Genomic DNA, 22,145 nt, shown 5'->3' with positions numbered 1-22,145 from the left:
CCAGAATAAAGAGACATATAGATAATAATACATTAATAGTAGGGGACCTCAACACTCCACTATCAGCAACAGACAGATCACCTAAGCAGAAAATCAAAAAAGAAACAAGAGCTTTGAATGACATACTGGAACAGATGGACCTCATAGATATATATAAAACACTACACCCCAGAACAAGAGAATACTCCTTCCTTTTGAATGCACATGGAACTTTTCCAGAATAGACCATATATTGGGTCACAAAACAGGTCTTAACCAATATCAAAAGACTGAGATTATTCCCTGCATATTCTCAGACCACAATGCTTTGAAACTGGAACTCAATCACAAGGAAAAATTTGGAAGAAACACAAACACTTGGAAACTAAGAACCATCCTGCTCAAAAATGATTGGGTAAACCAGGAAATTAAAAATCATTTTAAACAATTTTTGGAGACCAATGAGAAAGAAAACATTGTTCCAAAACCTGTGGGACACAGCAAAGGCAGTCCTAAAAGGAAAATACATAGCCATCCAAGCCTCACTCAAGAGAACAGAAATATCTAAAATGCAGTTTTTATACTCTCACCTGAAGATGCTGGAGCTGGAACCGAAGAATAGGCCTAACCCACGCACAAGAAGGCAGTTGATCAAGATTAGAGCAGAGATCAATGAATTAGAAAACAGGAGCACAGTAGAACAGATCAACAGAACTAGAAGCTGGTTCTTTGAAAGAATAAATAAGATCGATAAGCCACTGGCCAGACTCATTCAAAGGCATAGAGAAAGGACCCAAATTAATAAAATTATGAATTATAGGGGAGAGATCACAACCAACACCAGTGAAATAGGAAGGATCATTAGAAACGTTTATCAACAGCTTTATGCCAATAAATTAAACAACCTGGAAGAAACGGATGCCTTCCTGGAAACCTATAAACTACCAAGACTGAAACAGGAAGAAATTGATTATTTAAACAAACTAATTATGAAGAGATTGAAGCAGTGACCAAAAGAGTCAAGGGCCTGATGGAGTCCCCAGGGAATTTTACCAAACATTCAAAGAAGAAATAATACCTATTCTCCTGAAGCTGTTTCAAAAAATAGAAGCAGAAGGAAAACTACCAAACTCATTCTATGAGGCCAATATTACCTTGATCCCCAAACCAGGCAAGACCCCATCAAAAAGGAGAATTACAGACCAATTTCCCTGATGAATATGGATGCCAAAATTCTCAACAAGATCCTAGCTAATAGGATCCAAAAGTACATTAAAAGGATTATCCATCAAGACCAAGTGGGATTCATCCCTGGGATGCAAGGGTGGTTCAACATTCACAAATCTATCAGTGTGATAGATCATATCAACAAGAAAAGTGTCAAGAACCATATGATCCTCTCAATTGATGCAGAAAAAGCATTTGACAAAATACAGCATCCTTTCCTGATTAAAACACTTCAGAGTGTAGGGATGGAGGGTACATTCCTCAATCTCATAAAAACCATCTATGAAAAGCCTACAGCGAATATCATTCCCAATGGGGAAAAGCTGAAAGACTTTCCCTTAAAATCAGGAACTGGGCAAGGATGCCCACTCTCGCCATTATTATTCAACATAGTACTAGAAGTCCTTGCAACTGCAATCAGACAACAAAAAGGGATAAAAGGTATCCAAATAGGCAAAGAAGAAGTCAAACTGTCTCTCTTCGAAGATGACATGATACTCTATATGGAAAACCCAAAAGACTCCACCCCCAATCTACTAGAACTTACAGAACAATTCAGTAATGTGGCGGTATACAAAATCAATGCTCAGAAATCAGTTGCATTTCTATACACGAACAATGAGACTGAAGAAAGAGAAATTAGGGAATCCATTCCATTTACAATAGCACCAAAAATCATACGTTATCTCGGTATTAACTTAACCAGAGACATAAAGGATCTATATTCTAGAAACTGCAAATGACTCCTGAAAGACATTGAAGAAGACACAAAAAGATGGAAAAATATTCCATGCTCATGGATCGGAAGAATAAACATAGTTAAAATGTCTATGCTACCCAGAGCAATCTACACTTTCAATGTTATCCCAATCAAAATACCAGTGATATTTTTCAATGAACTGGAACAAACAGCCCTTAAATTTGTGTGGTACCAGAAAAGGCCCTGAATCGCCAAGGAATTGTTGAAAAGGAAAAACAAAGCTGGGGTCATCATGTTGCCGGATTTCAAGCTATACTACAAAGCTGTGATCACAAAGACAGCATGGTACTGGCACAAAAATAGACACATAGACCAACGGAACAGAATAGAAAACCCAGAAATGGACCCTCGGCTCTTTGGGCAACTAATATTTGACAAGGCAGGAAAACACATTCAGTGGAAAAAAGACAGTCTCTTCAATAAATGGTCCTGGGAAAATTGGACAGCTACATGCAAAAGAATGATACTTGACCACTCTCTTACACCATACACAAAGATAAACTCCAAATGTTTGAAAGACCTCGATGTGATACAGGAATCCATCAAAATCATAGAGGAGAACATAGGCTGCAACCTCTTTGACATCGGGCACAGTAATTTATTTCAGGACACATTTCCAAAGGCAAGAGAAACAAAAGAAAAAATGAACGTGTGGGACCTCATCAAGATAAAAAGCTACTGCACAGACAAGTATACAGTCAAAAAAACTAAGAGGCAACCCGCAGAATGGGAGAAGATATTTGCAAATGACACTACAAATTAAAGACTTGTATCCAAGATCTACAAAGAACTTCTCAAACTCAATACATGTGAAACAAATAATCAAATCAATAAATGGGCAGAAGATATGAATAGACACTTTTCCAATGAAGACATACAAATGGCTAACAGACACATGAAAAAATGTTCAAAATCATTAGCCTTCAGGGAAATTCAAATCAAAACCACCTTGAGATACCATCTTACAGCAGTTAGAATGGCCAAAATTGACAAGGCAGGAAACAACAAATGTTGGAAAGGATGTGGAAAGGGGATCCCTTTTACACTGTTGGTGGGAATACAAGTTGGTACAGCCACTTTGGAAAACAGTGTGGAGCTCCCTTAAAAAGTTAAAGATTGAGATACCCTATGATCCAGCAATTGCACTACTGGGTATTTACCCCAAAGGTACAGACGTAGTGAGGAGAAGGGCCATATGCACCCGAATGTTCATAGCAGCATTGTCCACAATAGCTAAATCGTTGAAGGAGCCAAGATGCCATTCAACAGATGACTGGATTAAGAAGTTGTAGTCCATATATACAATGGAATATTACTCAGCCATCAGAAAGAACAATTACACAACATCTACAGCAACATGGATGGGACTGGAGGAGATTATGCTAAGTGAAATTAGTCAAGCAGAAAGACAACTATCATATGATTTCACTCATTTATGGAATATGAGAAATAGGAAGATTGGTAGGAGAAGGAATGGAAGAAGAAAGGGGGTGGTAACAGAAGTGGGAATGAACCATGAGAGACTGTGGACTTGAGAAACAAACTGAGGGCCTCAGAGGGGAGGGGGAGGGGGAATAGGATAGTCCAGTGATGGGTATTAAGGAAGGCACATATTGCATGGTGTACTGGGTGTTATATGCAAGTAATGAATCATGGAACATTGCATCAAGAACTAAGGTAGTACTGTATGGTGATTAATATAACAAAATAAATATTATTAAAAAAATAAAATAAATTATAACTTTTATTGAGATAATTCTAAATTTACATGAAGTTGCAAGTAATAATACAGAGAGATTCCTGTATCCTTTACTTGTTTTCTCCTAATCTTGCAACACTATAATATAATATTAAAACCAGGATATCAATATTGATACAATCCACCAACTTCATTTAGATATTACTCGATTTAAATACACTCATTTTGGTGTGTGTATTTACCTCTGTACAACCTTATCATGTGCATATATTTATGTATCCACCAACAGTCAAGATACCAAACAGTTCCTTCACCAAAACCTTCCCTCCTATTGCCTTTTCATAAGCATACTCATCTCCATGACACCACTTCTCCCCATGCTTATTGTCTGGCAACCACTAATCTGTCCTAACTTTTACAATTTTGTGTTTTTAAGAATATATATAAATCAAGTCTTAGTTTGTAACCTTTTGGAATTGGCTTTTTCACTCAGCATAATTCACTGCAGGTTCACCCAAGTTGTCACATGTATCAACTGATTGTTCCTTGTTATTGCCAAATAGTGTCCCATGGTATGGATATACCACATTTTTTCTAAACCATTCACTTGTTAAAGGTGCACCTGAGTTATTTACAATTTGGGGCTATTACAAATAAACATGCTATGAATATTAGTGTTCAAGTTCTGGCGTGGAAGAGCTTTAACTTCTCTGAAATAAATGTCCAAAAGTGTAATTGTTAGGTCACATGTTTAGTTTTATAAGAAACTGCCAAACTGTTTTCCACAGTGTCTATATTATTTTTATTCTTATTAACAATGAATGAGTGATTTGGTTTCCCTGAAATTTCTCCTATATTTGGTGTTGTGCTTATTTATTTATTTATTTATTTATTTATTTATTTATTTTTATTGTAGCCATTCTGACAGATGCATGGTGATATCTCATTGTGGTTTAAATCTTTATTTCCTGGATGGTTAATTGCTATGGTCTGAATATTTGTGTCTCCCCAAAATCCATATACTGAATTTCTACCCCTCAAGGTGATGATATTAGGAGGCGAGACCTGTGGGAAGTGAAAAGTCACAAGGGTAGAGCCCTCATAAATGGAATCAGTATCCTTAAAAAAGAGTCGCAAGAAAGCTCACTTTCCCTTTTCATCATGTGATGACACAGCAAGAAGGCACCTTCTGTGGACCAGGGAGTAGTCTCTCATCACCTATTGAATCAGCCAGGGCCTTGATTTTGGATTCCCCAGCCTCCAGAACTGTGAGAAATAAACTTTTGTTGTTTATAAGCCTTAGTTAGTGGTATTTATTTATTGCAGCCCAAATGTACTGACCACATAATGTTGAAACATCTTTTCATTTGCCATCTGTGTATCTTCTTCAGTGAAATGGTTGTTCATATCTTTTGTTCATGTCCTAAAAGAAATGTTTGCACTATTTTTACTGTTGTGTTTAAAGAATTCTATGGATATTGTAGATAGATTCCTTTTTCAGATACATGAATTGTAAATATATTTTCCCAAACTGTATTTGTATTTTTATCCCTTCACATGGTCATTTAAAGCAAATATTTTTAATTTTGATGAAATCTAATTACTCAAGTTAGCCATTGGGGATTATGCTTTTGGTGTGAAGTCTAAGAGCACTTTACCTAGACTTAAATCCCAAATTTTTTCTTTTATATGTTTTCTATATTTTTAAATAATTTTATATCTGGCATTTAAATTCATGATCTATTTTGAATTAGTTTTTGAATAGGATGTGAAGTTTAGGTCAATATTTATTATTTCATCTTCTTTTTAAGATTTTATTTATTTATTTGGCAGAGAGAGAGCATGAGCAGGGAGAAGGGCAGAGGGAGAGGGAGAAGCAGACTACCCACTGAGCAGGGAGCCTGAAGCAGGGCTTGATCCCATGACCCTGGGATCATGACCTGAGCCAAAGGCTGGTGGTTAACCAACTGAGAAACCCAGGCACCCCAATATTTATTATTTTAACAACAGATATCCAATTGCTTCAGAAACGTTTATCAAAAAGGATACCTTCACTGACTTACTTTTGTACCTTATTCATGTGAGTCTATTGTAGGCTATCTACTCTGTTCCAGTGATCTCTGTTTCTAATCCTTTGTCAATGCATCACTGTCTTGATTACTGCAGCTATGTGGTAGGCCTTAATATCAGGTAGAATGATTCTTCTGATTTTATTCCATTTTATCTATGTCTCCAAAAGGCTTTCTGGGAGATTCATTAAACCTTTAGATCAGTTTAGGGGGAGTTCACAGATTTATTATGTCTGAGTTTGCTAATCGATGAGCACAGTATGCTTCTCCACTTAGGTCTTCTATGTTTATTTCATAGGTCGTTTGTATGTTTAAGCATACAGATGTCTTTTGGCTGCTGTATATATAATTATTTCCTTATCTTTAGAGAAACTATGATATTTTATTTTCAATATTTGTTTACTCATGCTCATCTGGGTATATAGAAATGCAACTGATTTTGTGTATCATCTTATTACTGGTGATATTGCTAAATTCACTTACTTGTTCTGGGAGTTTGCTTTTTTCTTTTGGTATACTTCTTGGGAATTTCTAAGTAGACAATCATGTGCTCTACAAATAAAGGTAGTTTTATTGCTTTTTTTCTAATTAGTATACTTTTATTTTATTTTCTTGCCTTATTACAGGGCTAGAACTTCCAGTACTATTGAGTGAGAATGCTGAGATTGGTCACCTTTATCTTATAACCTATTTTTGGAGAATAACATTCAGTCTTTCCCAGTTAAATATGTTAGGCATTTTTTTTTTTAGATGCTTGATTTTTCTTTCAAATGCATTTTCTGAATCAGTTGACAGGATCATATGATCTTTCTCTTTAGTCTGTTTATATGGTGAATTACATTGTTTCTCCAATATTGAATAAGTCCTGCATACTTGGAATGTTTTTGATCATGGTTTATAATTATTTCTATACATTGTTGAATTTGATTTGCTAATATTTTGTTTGTGATCTTTGCTTTTACAGTCATAGGAGATCCTGGTTACCAGTTTCCTTTTTTATACTGTCTTTGCCTAGTGTTAGTATCTGGGTAATAATAACTTTATAAATAAATTGGGAAGCATACTTCTTCTTTCTCTTGACATATAATTGGAATCAACTCTTATTTAAGTGCTTGGTAGAATTGTCTAGAATTCTAATCATTCTACTATAATTTTCCTTCTTCTCTTGACTCTTGTTTTGATATATTCATTCATTCCAATGAAATGTACCTACATTAGATTCTGCTTATTTTAGCCATGACCTTATTAGAGAAACAGTGGGACAGCTCTGATATTTCAAAGTTGATATGTTACCACTTGGAAACATATCTTTGTGGTGAACAAAAAATTCAGAATGATAACTCACTTAGGAATACCATGCCATTAAGATAAAACTTTTGTAGATTATCAAAGAGGGCTGACTGAAGTCCATTTTTTGCCCTTTCTTGGAGTAAAAGGAAATTACTAAAGTTACTGTAACAGTGAGAAAAAAAAAGTCTTGCTGCCCCCAAGGGTAAATTTGACCTTCATCTGAATTTAAACTAGATTTTGTTTGATAATTTCTAATGATTTATTTTTATTCAGTTATTTTATCAAGCTTTGTTCCTGTAGCCCTTTTTTAGTTTTCTATTTATCTGTACAGTACCAGTTATAAAATGTTTTGCTTTCTGTTCTTAGCTTTCAATTATTAATTCCTAACTAAGTGATGAATGTGAATAAAAGGTGGCTATTACAATTTTTTAATCACTTATTAATATGGGTCTGTGCCTCAATTGAGACTTCAGGCATAGATCTAAAGGAATTATACCAAATTTTCTATTAATCACTGCATCCTTATTGCTGACACGTTCTCTAACAATAGATCTAATCATTTTAAGATGAGCCACAATTTGATTAATATGATTAAGAGCTCATCATTTAGGCCAAGATTCTGATCCCACGAGCCCAAGATAGAAACCTGTTTCATTACTGATTTAACATTAAGGGCCATGCATTAAGTCATGTGGCTCTGGAGATTTATAAATGTGTAAAGCCCTTAATAAAATTAGCTTTTTACTTTTGGATCATACTCATTAGCTGATTAAATTTTTGAATTTATTTTTTTAAAACTTAGGACTTTATATGATTCAGGCAAACTAGATCAGAATTACACAGTGCTTATAATTCATTTTCATGAGGTAGTGATTCACGTGGGACCCAAAGCCAAAGTTTTTCCTCTCACAATCTTTTACTACCCCTCAAGGCTCTCTTGTTATATACCAGCAATTAATTCATCCTCTCTATTTTGTAGTAGCTGATTTTGTCAGTAGAAAGTAAGATTCTTCCTTGGTTATCATAGTGTTTTCAAGGTTTCACACAGTGTGTGGTTAAAATAATGATGATACTAATAACAATAATAGTATATGTTGACAGCTTAGTATATAGACAGTGTATTAAGTGCTTTACTGTATGAAATCAATTAGCCCTCACAGACACCTTATTATATAGCTTCTATTTTTATAATCAATATTTTACAAATAGACAGACTGAATAGGTAAAATAGTTAAGCAACTTGCCCAAGGTTAAACAATAAGTGGTGGAGCTGAGTTTTGAGTCAGGCAGTCTACGTTCAGAGCCCATAATTTTAAGTATTATGGTTGTCACGTAGTACATGTTCAATGAGTATTTGTTGAATGATAAAATTCTATAAAGCTCCCAAAGAATTACAACTCCCTCATTCTTCTAAAAATACTACTAATAAATATCCAATAATAAAAATAAAAATGTCCTGAATACAGACCTCTGCTGAGAATAAACTCAGCCAGAGATAAATGGAACCATCTGCCATTTTATGTTGAATTGGAAGCTGAAAATAATGTCAATGTGGTAAATTGAAAAAAAAATCTACATGATAGATTCACAAAGTAGTAAAAAATGTACATGCTTAAAATATTTTAGCTATTTTAAGAGGTAAATACTGGGAAGACTCTGGAGGTGAATGAGCCTCTGGGGAATGAAATATCTTTTAAAATGAAGCTCAGACCCTATATTACACAGTTTTAATGTAAGTCTTTCATAATTCAAGACTTCATGGATCACTCAGGAAGAAAGCTTTTATTTCTGTGTTATAGAAACCTAGCAGCATTGTAGATATTACAATTGAACTGTGGTAAATATTAAATTGTGCCTTTTATTAACAATCACTATATATCTGCCACACCTATAGCTAAATGATTAGAAATTATTCTCTGGGAGATAAAATTATACAAGGATACTTCTTTTTTAAAAAGATTTTATTTATTTGAGAGAGAAAGAGAGCCCTGGGATCATGAACTGAGCTAAAGGCAGAGGGTTAACCAACTAAGCAACCCAGGTGCCCCTAAGGACTCTTCTGATGGAGTTTTGGAGCAGTGTATTGTTTGGGTCCAGAGCTGATGGCCAGGAAATTCTTGAGATGGCGTTGGTGCAAAAAGGTGGTTTTATTAAAACATGGGGACAGGACCTGTGGACAGAAAGATCTGCTTCACTGGGATCATGAGGAATGACTGATTAAGAGAGGTGTCCAGAAGGATTTTCTTATATTAAAGACTCACAGGACACTGGAGGCCTTGCTATTGTCAAGCTAAGGTTGTTTTCACTCCAGCAAAGCACTAACAATAAAATAGTTGAGAGTTTCCTGGAGGAAACTTTATACTCTGCCTATTTCAAGTATTTGTCAATGGGCTGCAGCTTATAAGGACGTTTAATTTTATTTACACTCTTTTTGCCTTTGTTTCCCACATTAATTCTATTAATGAAAAATAAAGCTGCCAAACTATTTTGATATCAAAAGTATTGTAATTTTATCTATATTCTTGTCTTTTATGAAGACTATAATCTCTCAGGGCAAAGATAACTATTTCTTTTTTTTAAGATTTTATTTATTTATTGGACAGAGAGAGCACAAGCAAAGGGAGAAACAGGCAGAATGACAAGTAGGCTCCCTGCTCAGCAAGGAGCTTGATGCAGGTTACTATCCCAGTGATAAGGGAACAGAAGGCAAGCTGAGGACAAAGCAGAAGCTGACACTCTGCAACCCTCCCCCCCATGGGATCTATGTGACATTCCTCAGGCACTCCTGGCTGTGCTAAAGGACAAAGAAACAGTACTTACTACCTACAGCCTATTGACAAGTCCTTGAAACAGGCACAGTGACATTCCTCTAGGAATTCAGCTGCCTCGATGTTAATACTTTGCTAAGGGCAAAAGGCAGTCCTAGCCTGACCCCCTCCCCTCCACCAAGATCCTGTAAGTCTACTTTAACATATAAAAATTCCTTTGGAAACTTCCTTTATCTCTAACCACTGCCCCCCCCACACAAGATACGTGTTGGCAATCATCCCCCAAGCATATGGCCCACCGATATACATCTGAAGAGTCTCATAACTCAGGTTTTATTAGACAGTAATAAATGACCTTTTCCCAACAACAGCTAGCCCCCTCAAGGTCCTGGAAACCTTGCTTCCAAAATTCCTTAGAGACTTATGCTATCCCTAACCCCCTCCCAACTTGAGGGTGTATAATGGGCCATTCCTCACAACCCCAGTGCAGCAGCTCTTTCTGCCTGCAGGTCCTATCTCCGTGCTTTAATAAACCACCATTTTGCACCAAAGACACCTCAAGAATTCTTTCTTGGTCGTCGGCTCCGGACTCCACCCCACTGAACCTCATGTATATTCCCCAACCTCATCATATGGTATCTGAACGTGGGGCTTTGGGCTTTGGTGCAAAATTGGTGAGTACTTTCTCTTCTCTTCCTTTCCTCTCCTTTCTGGGGACTCTTCAAGAAGTACGACCTTATTGGAACACTTTCATGTCACTAGGTTTGGCTGTAATCCTCTAGCCCATGGCTACTCTATGGGGAGGAAAAAGCCTGCCTTTTGGCTGGAAGTTAGTACCTTGGCCAGGATGGTAATAAGACCCAAAACTTGATGCCCCCTCTTTACTGCTGTCCTTATACAAAGTCATCTATCTTGGGCATGGGACAGCCACCTAAGTGACTAGCACGGCTGCCAATCTTAAGACTCCCGTGTGAGGTTTCCTCCTGATGGATCTAATGCGATCCCCTCCACATCCCTGGTCTAGCCGCTTCTGGCCGCGGGACCTCAAGTCGGAGCCGGCTGAAACCAGTACCTGATTGAACTAAAACCCAACCGGGGACTGTTTCCTAGGGAAGTTGGCTGTAAGGACCACCTGTGTTGGAATGTCACTTAGAACATGATAGACTTCTGTCTTTACTGTTTCCATCAATGTCCTCTACTAATTACTTAAGCTACAAAATTTGGTAATTTCCCCTTGTTAAACTTTTCTAGTTTTCTCCATGGGTTAAGAACAGCTGGTTCTTCAAGGCAAGGTAAAATACTTTCAAAGCAAGACAAAATAAGGCGTGACCTTCATGGCACGACCTTCAAGGCATGGTATTTTCAGTCCATTCGCCGGGCACCCATTGGCAGCCTAGGATGCGATGGGGTAGGGGAGGGACGCCGGCATCCTTCCTACGGGCCTTTTTCAGCAGGAATGCCTTCACGGGAAGGCAGGATTGTGATCAATAGCGATTTTTGTTGAGGGATGCCTCCAGTCGCTTTTGACACACGGGAACCTCTGACATATCCTGCGTGGGATGCCACCTGGGAGTTGGGGGGGATTTGGTAATGGACCTTCTTTACTTTTCTGAGCATGGCCTCAGTAAGCTGCTTCGTCAGTTCCCAAGGACTTCCCTTGGGGTGCATTCTAACCCATTGGAAACAATTCGGATTCCAAAATTTAGAAAAGCACTGATATCCTGTAACACTGCATGGCCTCAGTGGGATCTATCAGAAGGAACAGGGCATATGGACCTAGGGTACCTTCATTGCTCATACCTAGGCCTTCATTGCTCTATACCAGGACCCCGACATAAGGGCCTCTTGCAGAATGTGTTTGCCCGAATGGGTCAGCTAGTAAACTCTCCTCACATATTGGATGATAATTATTTAAATAGGCCTCCTCCTAGTAAACCCAGGCTGCTGGAAGAAACACAGGCCATCCCACACAAAGGGGACTCTTGACTCTCTTCTCTCTAACTGTTCCTTCTAACAGATGTGGGGGCGTCTCCCTCACTCATTTCCTGGGTTAATGGCTATAACTGGAGCCATCTGTGGTTAGTCTACCTCAGGACGGGGACTTTAAGGAATATTCCCAAGCAGCTATTCAAACTCCCTTTGTTTCGGGGAAATTCCCTGTCTTCTCTGGCCCGACATGGACTCCCTATTCCCCCTTGTTGGTGGGAAAACATGGCCTCTGCTCCTGTTGCAGCTGGTGAGCTCGAAAAATAGGAACGCTTTTGCTGCCTTCTGGCAGCACTCTGCCCCTAATGTCTCCCCCTTCTTTCTGTACCACCTGGGGTGCGGCCTGCACAACTGGCTTCTGTGCCATCCTCGGTGCCTCTGGCACCATGGCTGCTCCTCCTCCCCTCACCATCAAGGAGCAAAGAAAAGCACCCCCTGGACCTAACGTTATCCACTCCAGATTTCCCCACCAGTGTCCCAGGTAAAAACTGAAAATGGGGTGGTCCCGGGTGGAACATAATTCAGTATTTAAACTAAGTCAAGTTTGTTGGTTTAATTAAGATAGACCTGTCTTTAAAGTTTATCAGCACTAAATGTAAAACTTTTATTCTGTCTAGGTTTACGGAAGGTCAAACAAACTTGTGTTACCTCTGTTGTGAGTTGTTAGTAAAAATATGACTAAAATGATGGTTTATTGTCTGTCTTAAAGTTTTCATGGGTAATTGTTAAAATAGTTTTCAAAGTCTTTGGTAACCTGAATCTTTATTGCTTGGATGGTAAATGGGAATGAATTCGTTGGATATCTAGGTCTTTTTCCAAATAGGATACTGTGCTGAAGCATTGATTACTGGATGTAGGTTTGTGCTTTTGACTACTTATTGCAAAAAACTAAGGATATTTAAATCTGTTGATTAACATGTTTTGTGCTTAACTGATTCATAAATTTGCCATCTAAAGAATTCTGGTGTAACAGTTCACAGTTGATTACTACTTAGTTTTCACTGGAGACTAAGATTTCTAAAAAAAATGTGAAACTCTACTAAATGTAATGAAGGCTGATGGAAATAAGGGAAGCAACTCTGTATGTAGAAAAGTAGGAGATACTTAAGAAGGATAAGGAATGCGGGGCGCCTGGGTGGCGCAGTCGTTAAGTGTCTGCCTTCAGCTCAGGGCATGATCCCAGCGTTCTGGGATCGAGCCCCACATCAGGCTCCTCCGCTAGAAGCCTGCTTCTTCCTCCTCTCCCACTCCCCCTGCTTGTGTTCTCTCTCTCTGGCTGTAAAATAAATAAATAAAATCTTTAAAAAAAAAACAAAAAAGAAGGATAAGGAATGGGAATGCATTTTTGCTGAAGGTAAAAGAAGGTAATTTTGTCCTAAATAAGATGGTTGTTTGGAAAGATGGCGTGGAATAAAATCTTAATGCAAAAGAAAGTTGTAGAAGGAATTTTAGGTGTGCTCAGAACCGACTAAGAGTGAAATGAATGGATTTTTAAGATACAATGGTATAAGATCTATGTCTGCTTTCTCTCTGTTTAGAAAGACAAAGTTTTCTTGAATTGTTCATCTGCTCTGGATAAGAAAATGTAAACAGTTTTCTCTTTGCCCAGAAAACAAAGTTTCTATGTTTTGTCATTAACAGGTCTTTAATTACTTAGTTAAAACTTCTCCGTATTAAGCTAAGTTTTGCTGACAACTATAGAACCCTACATATTTGCCTTCAAATCTTGTATTGTCACCTTGGTTAAATAAAAATAGAGTTTTGTAGTGATCTGTAATCCTATTCAGGTTTGTGCTATAATTTTAAGGTTTTAACAAATTTTACCATGATTTAAATTGTAAATGAAGTCTCTTTAACTCATTAGGCCTTTTTCTTTGGTATGCTGAGTTACTCTGGAAGAACTGTTAAACAAATGATAAGCCTTAGGTTACATTTGGGTAAATGCTGTAACTATTCTAGAGATAATATACAATTCCTAAAGTTTTAATGTTTTAATATAAGGTCATCATCACTCTATTCTGGCTATTGAAGTGTTATGTGTTACAAAAATGATAATAAAGCAAATTAAAGCATTTAACTTTTCGCTCTACCTGAACCCTCTGAAATTGAAAAGGTCTCAGTAAGTATTCTTTCTTCCATGGCAATCATAATCATTTGCATAAGTTCAATAAGTATTGTTCTTCTTGTAACAGGACACCATTGGAAACACTGGTTATTTTACCAAGGCTTTGACTGGAATGTCATATTTGAGAGACATGCATAGACTCAGATATGACCAAATAGCTTTAAGGAACTATGGTTGACTTTATGAAACCTGGAGCCATAAAGCCCCCTGGAAATGGCCTGATACTTTGCCTACAGAGTTCCCAGCAGCCTCCCCAGGTGAGTAAAGAATGTCACTTCCTGGCAGGTGAAGGAACCTCAGGCTACTTTGGGGACCTCGTGGAGAGGAATGTGCCCAAATCTACAGGTATTACAGGCATGACTGATGACAAGTACTTGGCTTGGCTTCTGGCCTGGAGAGGCTACTAAAAGTTCAACCTGGAGATTCCTTATAAAAGTTCCAGCAAAGCAGATTCTAAAAGATCTATACAATCAATCACTATTCTTGCTGAATTTATGTAAATAATTAGGCCAAGTTTGTTAAAACTGGACTTGTTTTGCAAACAAATTAGTCCTGATTTGGCTATCTCTGGAAATGAGGGTTATTTTAGAGAGAAAAATTATGTTTCAATAACCACATCTGTGGATGTTAAATTCTAGATCTGATTGTCCTTAAATGTTTGCTTAAGCTAGACAACTTGAGGTAAACTTAAGAGAAGTAGCTTTTTTTCTATTCCTATACAATAACTCATGTATAGGTAATCTTCATGCTTTTTATTCTATGGGGCTAATAACAGGGCCCCATGGGCATATAATTAATTATTTGAACAACTGGGAAATGGGATTGATTCCCCAATGATTGTATAACTCGGCTATCACCTTGACCAATGTGGCTGGGATGATGAAATCATTCCCTAAAAGCCAGAGCATACCCCACTCCACAGGGTTAACTATGGGCTTGTGGAGATAATGGATGACCCCACTTTCCTTGTGACTGGGTTGGATGATGACTTGGGGATGCCTTTATCTCTTGGCAAGTCTTCCCCCCCCCACCCCCACTTGCCAGTGATTCCTTGTTAAGATATTAAGGCTAGACCTCAAACAAAGAAGGCTTCTTAATGCTTTCATCCTGCATAGTTACATATAATCCTAGAAGCCACCTCTATGGATGTACAATTATAAGGAGAGGCTTTAGCCAAGCATACAACAGCCCTCCTGGTAAAAGGAGCCTCAAAGCTCACTATGGGGCAGTCCCTTACTGTAATGACTTCACATCAGTTCCAAGAACAAAAGCCACCAATGGGTGATGGGAAGCCGACTTATTAAATACCAGACTATGCTTATAGGAATGCCTAAAATAATGCTTAAAACCTGTCAAACTTTAAACTGAGCTACCCTTAAGCCTGGACCTGACCATTGTACTTCTATAGAATATAACTGTTCAGAGGTTATTGATCTTGTCTATTCTAGTCAACCAGATTTAAGATGTCCCTATTGAAAATACGGAGGCAATTGGTTCATCAATGGTAATAGTTTCATGGAAAAGAGGGGTAAGAAAAACTGGGTATGCTATAGTCAAGTCTAACACAAGACTGTTGAGGTCAAAGCCCTGTCAGCAAACATGTCTGCCCCCAAAACAGAATTAATAGCGCCCACCTGTGCTTTGCAATTGGCAAAAGCCTTAAAAATATTTATACTGACTTCAAATATATTTCCCTGGTCCTCCATGCTCATGATGCAATTTGGAAAAAAAAGGGGGAATTATCATCAAGCCATAACTCCCCAATCAAATATGGGCCTGAAATCATTGCATGTATGACACTCCAAAACCAAGTAGCCCTTGAAATCCTGACTGTAGTTCCAAGGAGGCCCAGTATTATATGACTGGCTCCTGGCTGGGACCCAATGGCTCTGCAACTTAACCTGTGTCTATAGCTTCCTCCTCGCTGGATAAGCCACTGTACTCTTGGTTTTGCCTGGATGCATGGATGCATTATTAAACCATTACCAGCCCAGCCAACCTTCCAAATTTAAAACCATGGTGGACATATTCTGTGTCTCACTGGTATGACCACCTAGTATCTATCTTTGTTACCTCTTTGAGACTGGAGAATGTTGTTTGGCACATGGAAACTCTTGAATACATGGTCAAAGCCCTAAGTGATACTCTACAGAATAGAGTGATGTTAGATGTTTTTAACTGCTATACAAGGTGAAATATGTGGTAGCATAAAAACAATGCTGTGTATACAGTCCAGATTACCACAATATACTTCTGGGTTTCTAACTGACATAAATACTTAAATTGGCACTTTAAAGGATCTCTTTCCTTTAGGGATTGTTTTAAACTCCTGGACTGGAGGAAAATTATCAAAGGTCAACTATCATAGGTTTTTTATTCAGATATCTCTTTCTTCTTATAACATTAACATTTTTTTGTCCTATCTGATGTCTCCCTGCCTAGTGCCAAGACTCCTTTACCGCCACAACTTCCAGCTAACTCCTTCTTCCTTCTACTCAAGGAGATGTTGTCCGTGTTGGATTCAGCTGCCTCCCCTTTCATAACTCCACAATACATTCCCAACTGAACAATACTGACCCATAGGTAGGGACATCTCTACGTCCCTATCCGGGAGGAAGAAGTTACAGAAGATGAGACCTTCCACCTTCAACAACCTTAAAGATTTCAGGGTCAAAATTTTTCAGGGGGGAAATGATGAGGGAACGGAAGGCAAGCTGAGGACAAAGCAGAAGCTGACACCTTGCAAACCCCTCCCCCCCATGGGATCTATGTGACATTCCTCAGGCACTCCTGGCTGTGCTAAAGGACAAAGAAACAGTCCTTACTACCTACAGCCCATTGACAAGTCCTTGAAACAGGCACAGTGACATTCCTCTAGAAATTCAGCTGCCTCGATGTTAATACTTTGCTAAGGGCAAAAGGCAGTCCTAGCCTGACCCCCTCCCCTCCACCAAGATCCTGTAAGTCTACTTTAACATATAAAAATTCCTTTGGAAACTTCCTTTATCTCTAACCACCGCCCCCCCCACAAGATACGTGTTGGCAATCATCCCCCAAGCATATGGCCCACCGATATACATCTGAAGAGTCTCATAACTCAGGTTTTATTAGACAGTAATAAATGACCTTTTCCCAACAACAGCTAGCCCCCTCAAGGTCCTGGAAACCTTGCTTCCAAAATTCCTTAGAGACTTATGCTATCCCTAACCCCCTCCCAACTTGAGGGTGTATAATGGGCCATTCCTCACAACCCCAGTGCAGCAGCTCTTTCTGCCTGCAGGTCCTATCCCCATGCTTTAATAAACCACCATTTTGCACCAAAGACACCTCAAGAATTCTTTCTTGGTTGTCGGCTCCAGACTCCACCCCACTGAACCTCACGTATATTCCCCAACCTCATCACCAGGACCCTGGGACCATGACCTGAGCCAAAGACAGATGCTTAACCAACTGAGCCACCCAGGTGCCAAGATAACTATTTCTATCTTGGCAATCAGTTTATCCTTAGTAACTAGCTTGGTGAATGAATGAATGTATTAAGTTAGAAATGGTGTGGAAACAAAGATTTACTCTAGGCTGTATTTTCCCAGCATTGTCATACTGGGTACTGCTTACTCTGAAGGGGAACTAGATTATGAATCCTTGGTCTTTTCTCCACACATAAAATGCTTTCTTTACATGCAATACATCTGAATTAACCAGATGGATACTGGACAGAGAACTAAAGTGGTTGAATAGGAAAATTGCTCAATATTTAAATGTAATAGTTCTCCTACATTATTAAAAATAAACTAGTATTAAAGGCTCCAGATTCTGGAGCTAGCCATGTTACTTGCATATGTAAAAACAATGAATATTCTAATAGTTATTATACATGTACTTGAAAATTTTTGAGAGAAAATTAGAGAGATCTAGTTGGTAAATAAAAACACAATTGCCTAATAGTAAAATTGATGCAAATGACTACTTTGTAGAAATACTATCTGGATGCTTTTTCTCTAGCATAAATAATCATTAGGAAATGAGTACTATAGGGGATATATAATATTTATCTATTTTATGCAGGAGAGCTAAGTTTTGTCTCATGGAGTTGAAGAATGTTATCTCCTGGACAAAGGAGAGTGAGTACAGTGACAGAAGTTTACTAAGCAAGGATACAGAAAAAGCTTTCAGGAGTGAGAAGGGTCCTGACAGGGTTGCCACTGAGGGTGTTTAAGGTTGGTCTTTTATAGAAAGCTAACCAGGGAACTTAAATCCTTTTAACATTTCTATTGATATCACCATGGAGCAAGGACTAGTGATAACACCTTCAATGGCTTACTTCCTTTTCTGGTTATTCTTTGTTGGTCACAGGTGATTATCATAAAAAAGACACAAGCCACATACCCCGCATGCCTAGGGCAGGATGGTCCCCTTTGGTTCATTCCCTTATCTCTGGTTTCCCTACACCTCCACATTTTTGGGATTTCTGTGAGCATGATCACGTAGGCCCCTGTCTATCTCTCCCTACCTAGCCCCACCTGTACCTAATTTATTTATTGCTAGATATCAGAGCACATACTCATTATCTCATAATAATATATTTACTTTTTGTACATATCTAAGATATACAATCCCCATTTAAAATACTATTTACTTCCTGATTTACAGTCTATGCAATTTTGGCACATAGTATAAATCTTTGTAACTCAATTTCCGTACATATAAGATTAGAATAATTGTATTTAGAATGATGAAATATTTCAAGGATTTATTCAGAAAATGTATGTTAAATACCTAAGAAAGTGTCTGATTTATAGGACTCTTACAGCCCATTGACAAGTCCTTGAAACAGGCAGAGTGACATTCCTCTAGGGATTCAACTGCCTAGTGTTAATACTATGTTAAGGGCAAAGGCCATCCCAGCCTGAACCCCCCCCTCCCCCAGGGTCCTGTAAGTCTACTTTAACAAAGACATCTTAAGAATTCTTTCTTGGCCATTGTCCTCCGAGCCCCAACATTTTTCCTACATCACATAGTACCAAATAAGCTTTTGCTGAATGTTTTAAAATTGAATGAGTAATCTGGGACTGGAACCTTTATCTTGAGCCTATTCAAAATCAGATGTCTTTCCATTGTAACGCATTTACTTATAATCACCCCAGTCTTCCAGAAACTTACATATTACACAAAATGCATTGATTTGTGGTCAATAATCTTTCAGTGTATTTTGGTTTAAGAAGTTATAAAATAAAACAACCCATTTTATATTTTAGTGCACTTTTTTCCCCTGAAATTGAAGTGGGAGGGTGAGGTTCTTGTCTCTTGAGTCAAAGAATGAATCTCCCAGACAAAGGAGAGCAAGCCATAGAGTTTTATCAAGCAAGGATACAGAAAAAGCTCTCAGGAGTGAGAGAGTTGTAGTTTTGAATGTAGGTGAAGTTTGGTGGGGTGAAGTCCAGAGCCAACAGCCAGCAAAGAATTCTTGAAATGTCTTTGGTGCAAAAAGGTGATTTTATTAAAGCATGGGGACAGGACCGGTGGGCAGAAAGAGCTATACCGAGGTCATGAGAAGTGGCCCATTATACACTTTCAAGTGGGGAGGGGGTTAAGGATAGTGTAAATCTCTAAGGAATTTTGGAAGCAAGGTTTCCAGGACCTTGAGGGGACTAGCTATTGTTGGGAAAAAGTCATTTATTACCGTCTAATATAACCTTAATCATGAGATCCTTCAAATGTGTATCGATGGGCCATATGTTTGGGGGATGATTACCAACATGTATCATTGGGGGTACAGATGTAAGAAGTGTCCAAAGGAATTGTTATATTTTAAAATAGACTTACAGGATTGGGGAGGGGGTTCAGGCTGGGATGGCCTTTTGCCCTTAACATAGTATTAACATCTAGGCAGTTGAGTTCCTAGAGGAATGTCACTCTGCCCATTTCAAGGACTTGTCAGTGAGTTCTAGGTAGTAAGGAAATTTAATAATTTTTCTTCTGCCTTGTATCCCACATGAGTGTGGATTAATGCAAAGACTATCCTTTTTAATATTCCCCAGTTGATCTATTTTAAGCTTTTCTTAATAGAAATTCTGAAATGAAGGCAAAATAGCACAGCGCAGGCAATGCTTTTAATTAAAATATAAAATTTACTCCTAGGAATAAACCTAACCAAAGAGGTAAAGGGTCTGTTTTCTAGAAACTGTTTTCAGAAACATTTCCTGATAAGGAAATAATCACATTCTGAAGTTGTCTTTTTTCATTGCAGTGGTGAGGAGGAGCTCTCCTCAAAATGATGACTAGTTTTAAACATTGATTAAGTCATTAACATTTCAACAATTCACTAATTTACAAAGATAGATGTAATTAACATTTTCATATCTTCATTTGGCTCCCTAAGGATTTTAATGCTTTTGGATTGTTCAGTGATTGATGAATGATAAACATCTAACTAAAATCTGTTGTGTTATTGCAAGTAAATTTTAATGGAGCAAACACAAAAAGATCTATTGTGATGTTGCAAAATAGAGAATAGTATTTTAATGTTATATACTTAGATATGGATAAAGTTTGTTGTTGTTGCTGTTTTGTTTTGCTTTTTGTTTTTGTCCATGAGATTATTTCTGTTGGAAAGTTGAATTATCATTCATAATGAATATCATTAAGAATTACCATTCATAATGAAGAGAGATGTAAATACCAATTATTTAAAGGCATTTAAGTCCAAGGACATTTTCTTGAAAGAGATTACTGAAGTCATTATTCTAAGGCAATGAGCCTTTGAAGGCTGAATTTGATCAACACAATAGTATGAATATCTTAGGGTAAACATAAATACCCAAAATGGAAGGGGAAAAAAAAAGCACACTGATTTTAATATAACTTGAGTTTCCAAAAATACTATTTTGCCTATGCGTGGACACTTGCCTCAATGCCCATTTTGGAAACTCAAGTTATATTAAAATTTTTGGAAAATCAAGTTATATTAAAATGACAAAAATATACTTTCTTGGTCTGAGAATAAGTTATTGGATTAAAGATATAGATTATCTTTTATGTTAATTGTATCTGTCTTGTTGTCACCCTTATTTCAAAATCAAACCTACCTTTACCCCAATTTTTGTGTGAGTCTTTGTATTCAAGAAGGCTTTCAAAGAAACTTTTGCGTAACTGTTAAGAAGACAGGAAACTGAGATAAAATTTTAGGAGAAAGGACTTTGGGGAGCAAAATTAGCTAGAAATGTAGGCATTTGACCCATTTATGATATGGTATATTCATCCTCTACAAAGAATGAATCTAAAGGACTAATGTCCTAAATGTTTTTGGAGTCCTGAAAATTGATTTAACCTGTCTCTTGAGGTTGAATAGGAATAATAAAAAAAGAGAAGTTTTAGGTAAAAGTGAACAAAATACCAAAACACAGTAGGTATAATGAGAAAGAAAAGAATATGACTCAGTTGAATAGAATCGAATTAAGGTGCTCCAAAATTAACATTCAGAGATAGTACACAACGTCGTTTAGATATTTCTTATGTTTATTAATTCATGAATTCCAACCAAACTAGCTCTACTTTCTTTAAGAAATGCATTCATGCTTGAGACAAAAGCTTATTCATTAAAAATGGATGAAAAATAAGTAATATAAATATGAACATCAAATTGGAAGAATGCCTTTTCTTGGCCAAAGCCTATGTGGGCTAAGCATACAACTGAAATTTTTTATGCTGATCCTAGATTTTTTATGTGGCTTTTCATATTGGTAAGGGAGATTTACAATGTTGTTATATCCCTTTGCAAAACCACTGAAGAATACAGCAGTTAAAAATAGTTTCAGTGGAACAAAATTGTTTACTATTGGACTCAATATTGACATTAAAAAATGTATTTGCAATAACAAATTAGAGCTGATTTTTGTTTTTGCTTTTGTTTTGTTTTTCTTTGCTTCCTTTGCCTCCATTTTATCTTAAATCAGTGGAAATCTGAGGGGAAAAAAGCAGGAAAGGTAAGATTGTAAATGTCAAAGAAAATTGATTTCAAAATATATCGTACTAATTTTTTTCTTAAATTTTTGAAGCCATGGTATTTACTCTTAAAGGGCCTTAAAACTGTAAGTACTTAAGATAACATATATTGTGATTCTGCCTTAAGAGAGTTTCAAGCTGAGCTGTCTCCACATTTTGTATCACTTGCACAGTCTTGGATGCAATTTTCAAATTATTTTATTTTTATTTTATTTTATTTTATTTTATTTTATTTTATTTT

The 22,145-nt window shown here is 37.4% G+C and overlaps 1 protein-coding gene across 1 annotated transcript in view; it reads left to right on the top strand.

Annotated features, from left to right (window-relative positions):
• PCDH11X (protocadherin 11 X-linked) overlaps positions 1-22,145 on the top strand; it is a 652,803-nt gene that overhangs the window by 297,754 nt on the left and 332,904 nt on the right. Inside the window, 1 exon segment of the mRNA XM_008700634.2 lies at positions 21,856-21,885. Coding sequence (XP_008698856.1) covers positions 21,856-21,885 — 30 coding nt within the window.

Source organism: Ursus maritimus (assembly GCF_017311325.1).
Source record: "Ursus maritimus isolate PB19 chromosome X unlocalized genomic scaffold, ASM1731132v1 scaffold_X1, whole genome shotgun sequence".
Lineage (NCBI taxonomy): Eukaryota > Metazoa > Chordata > Mammalia > Carnivora > Ursidae > Ursus > Ursus maritimus.
The sequence above is the reverse complement of the archived record's forward strand: the minus strand, read 5'-3'. Positions and strand labels throughout refer to the sequence as shown.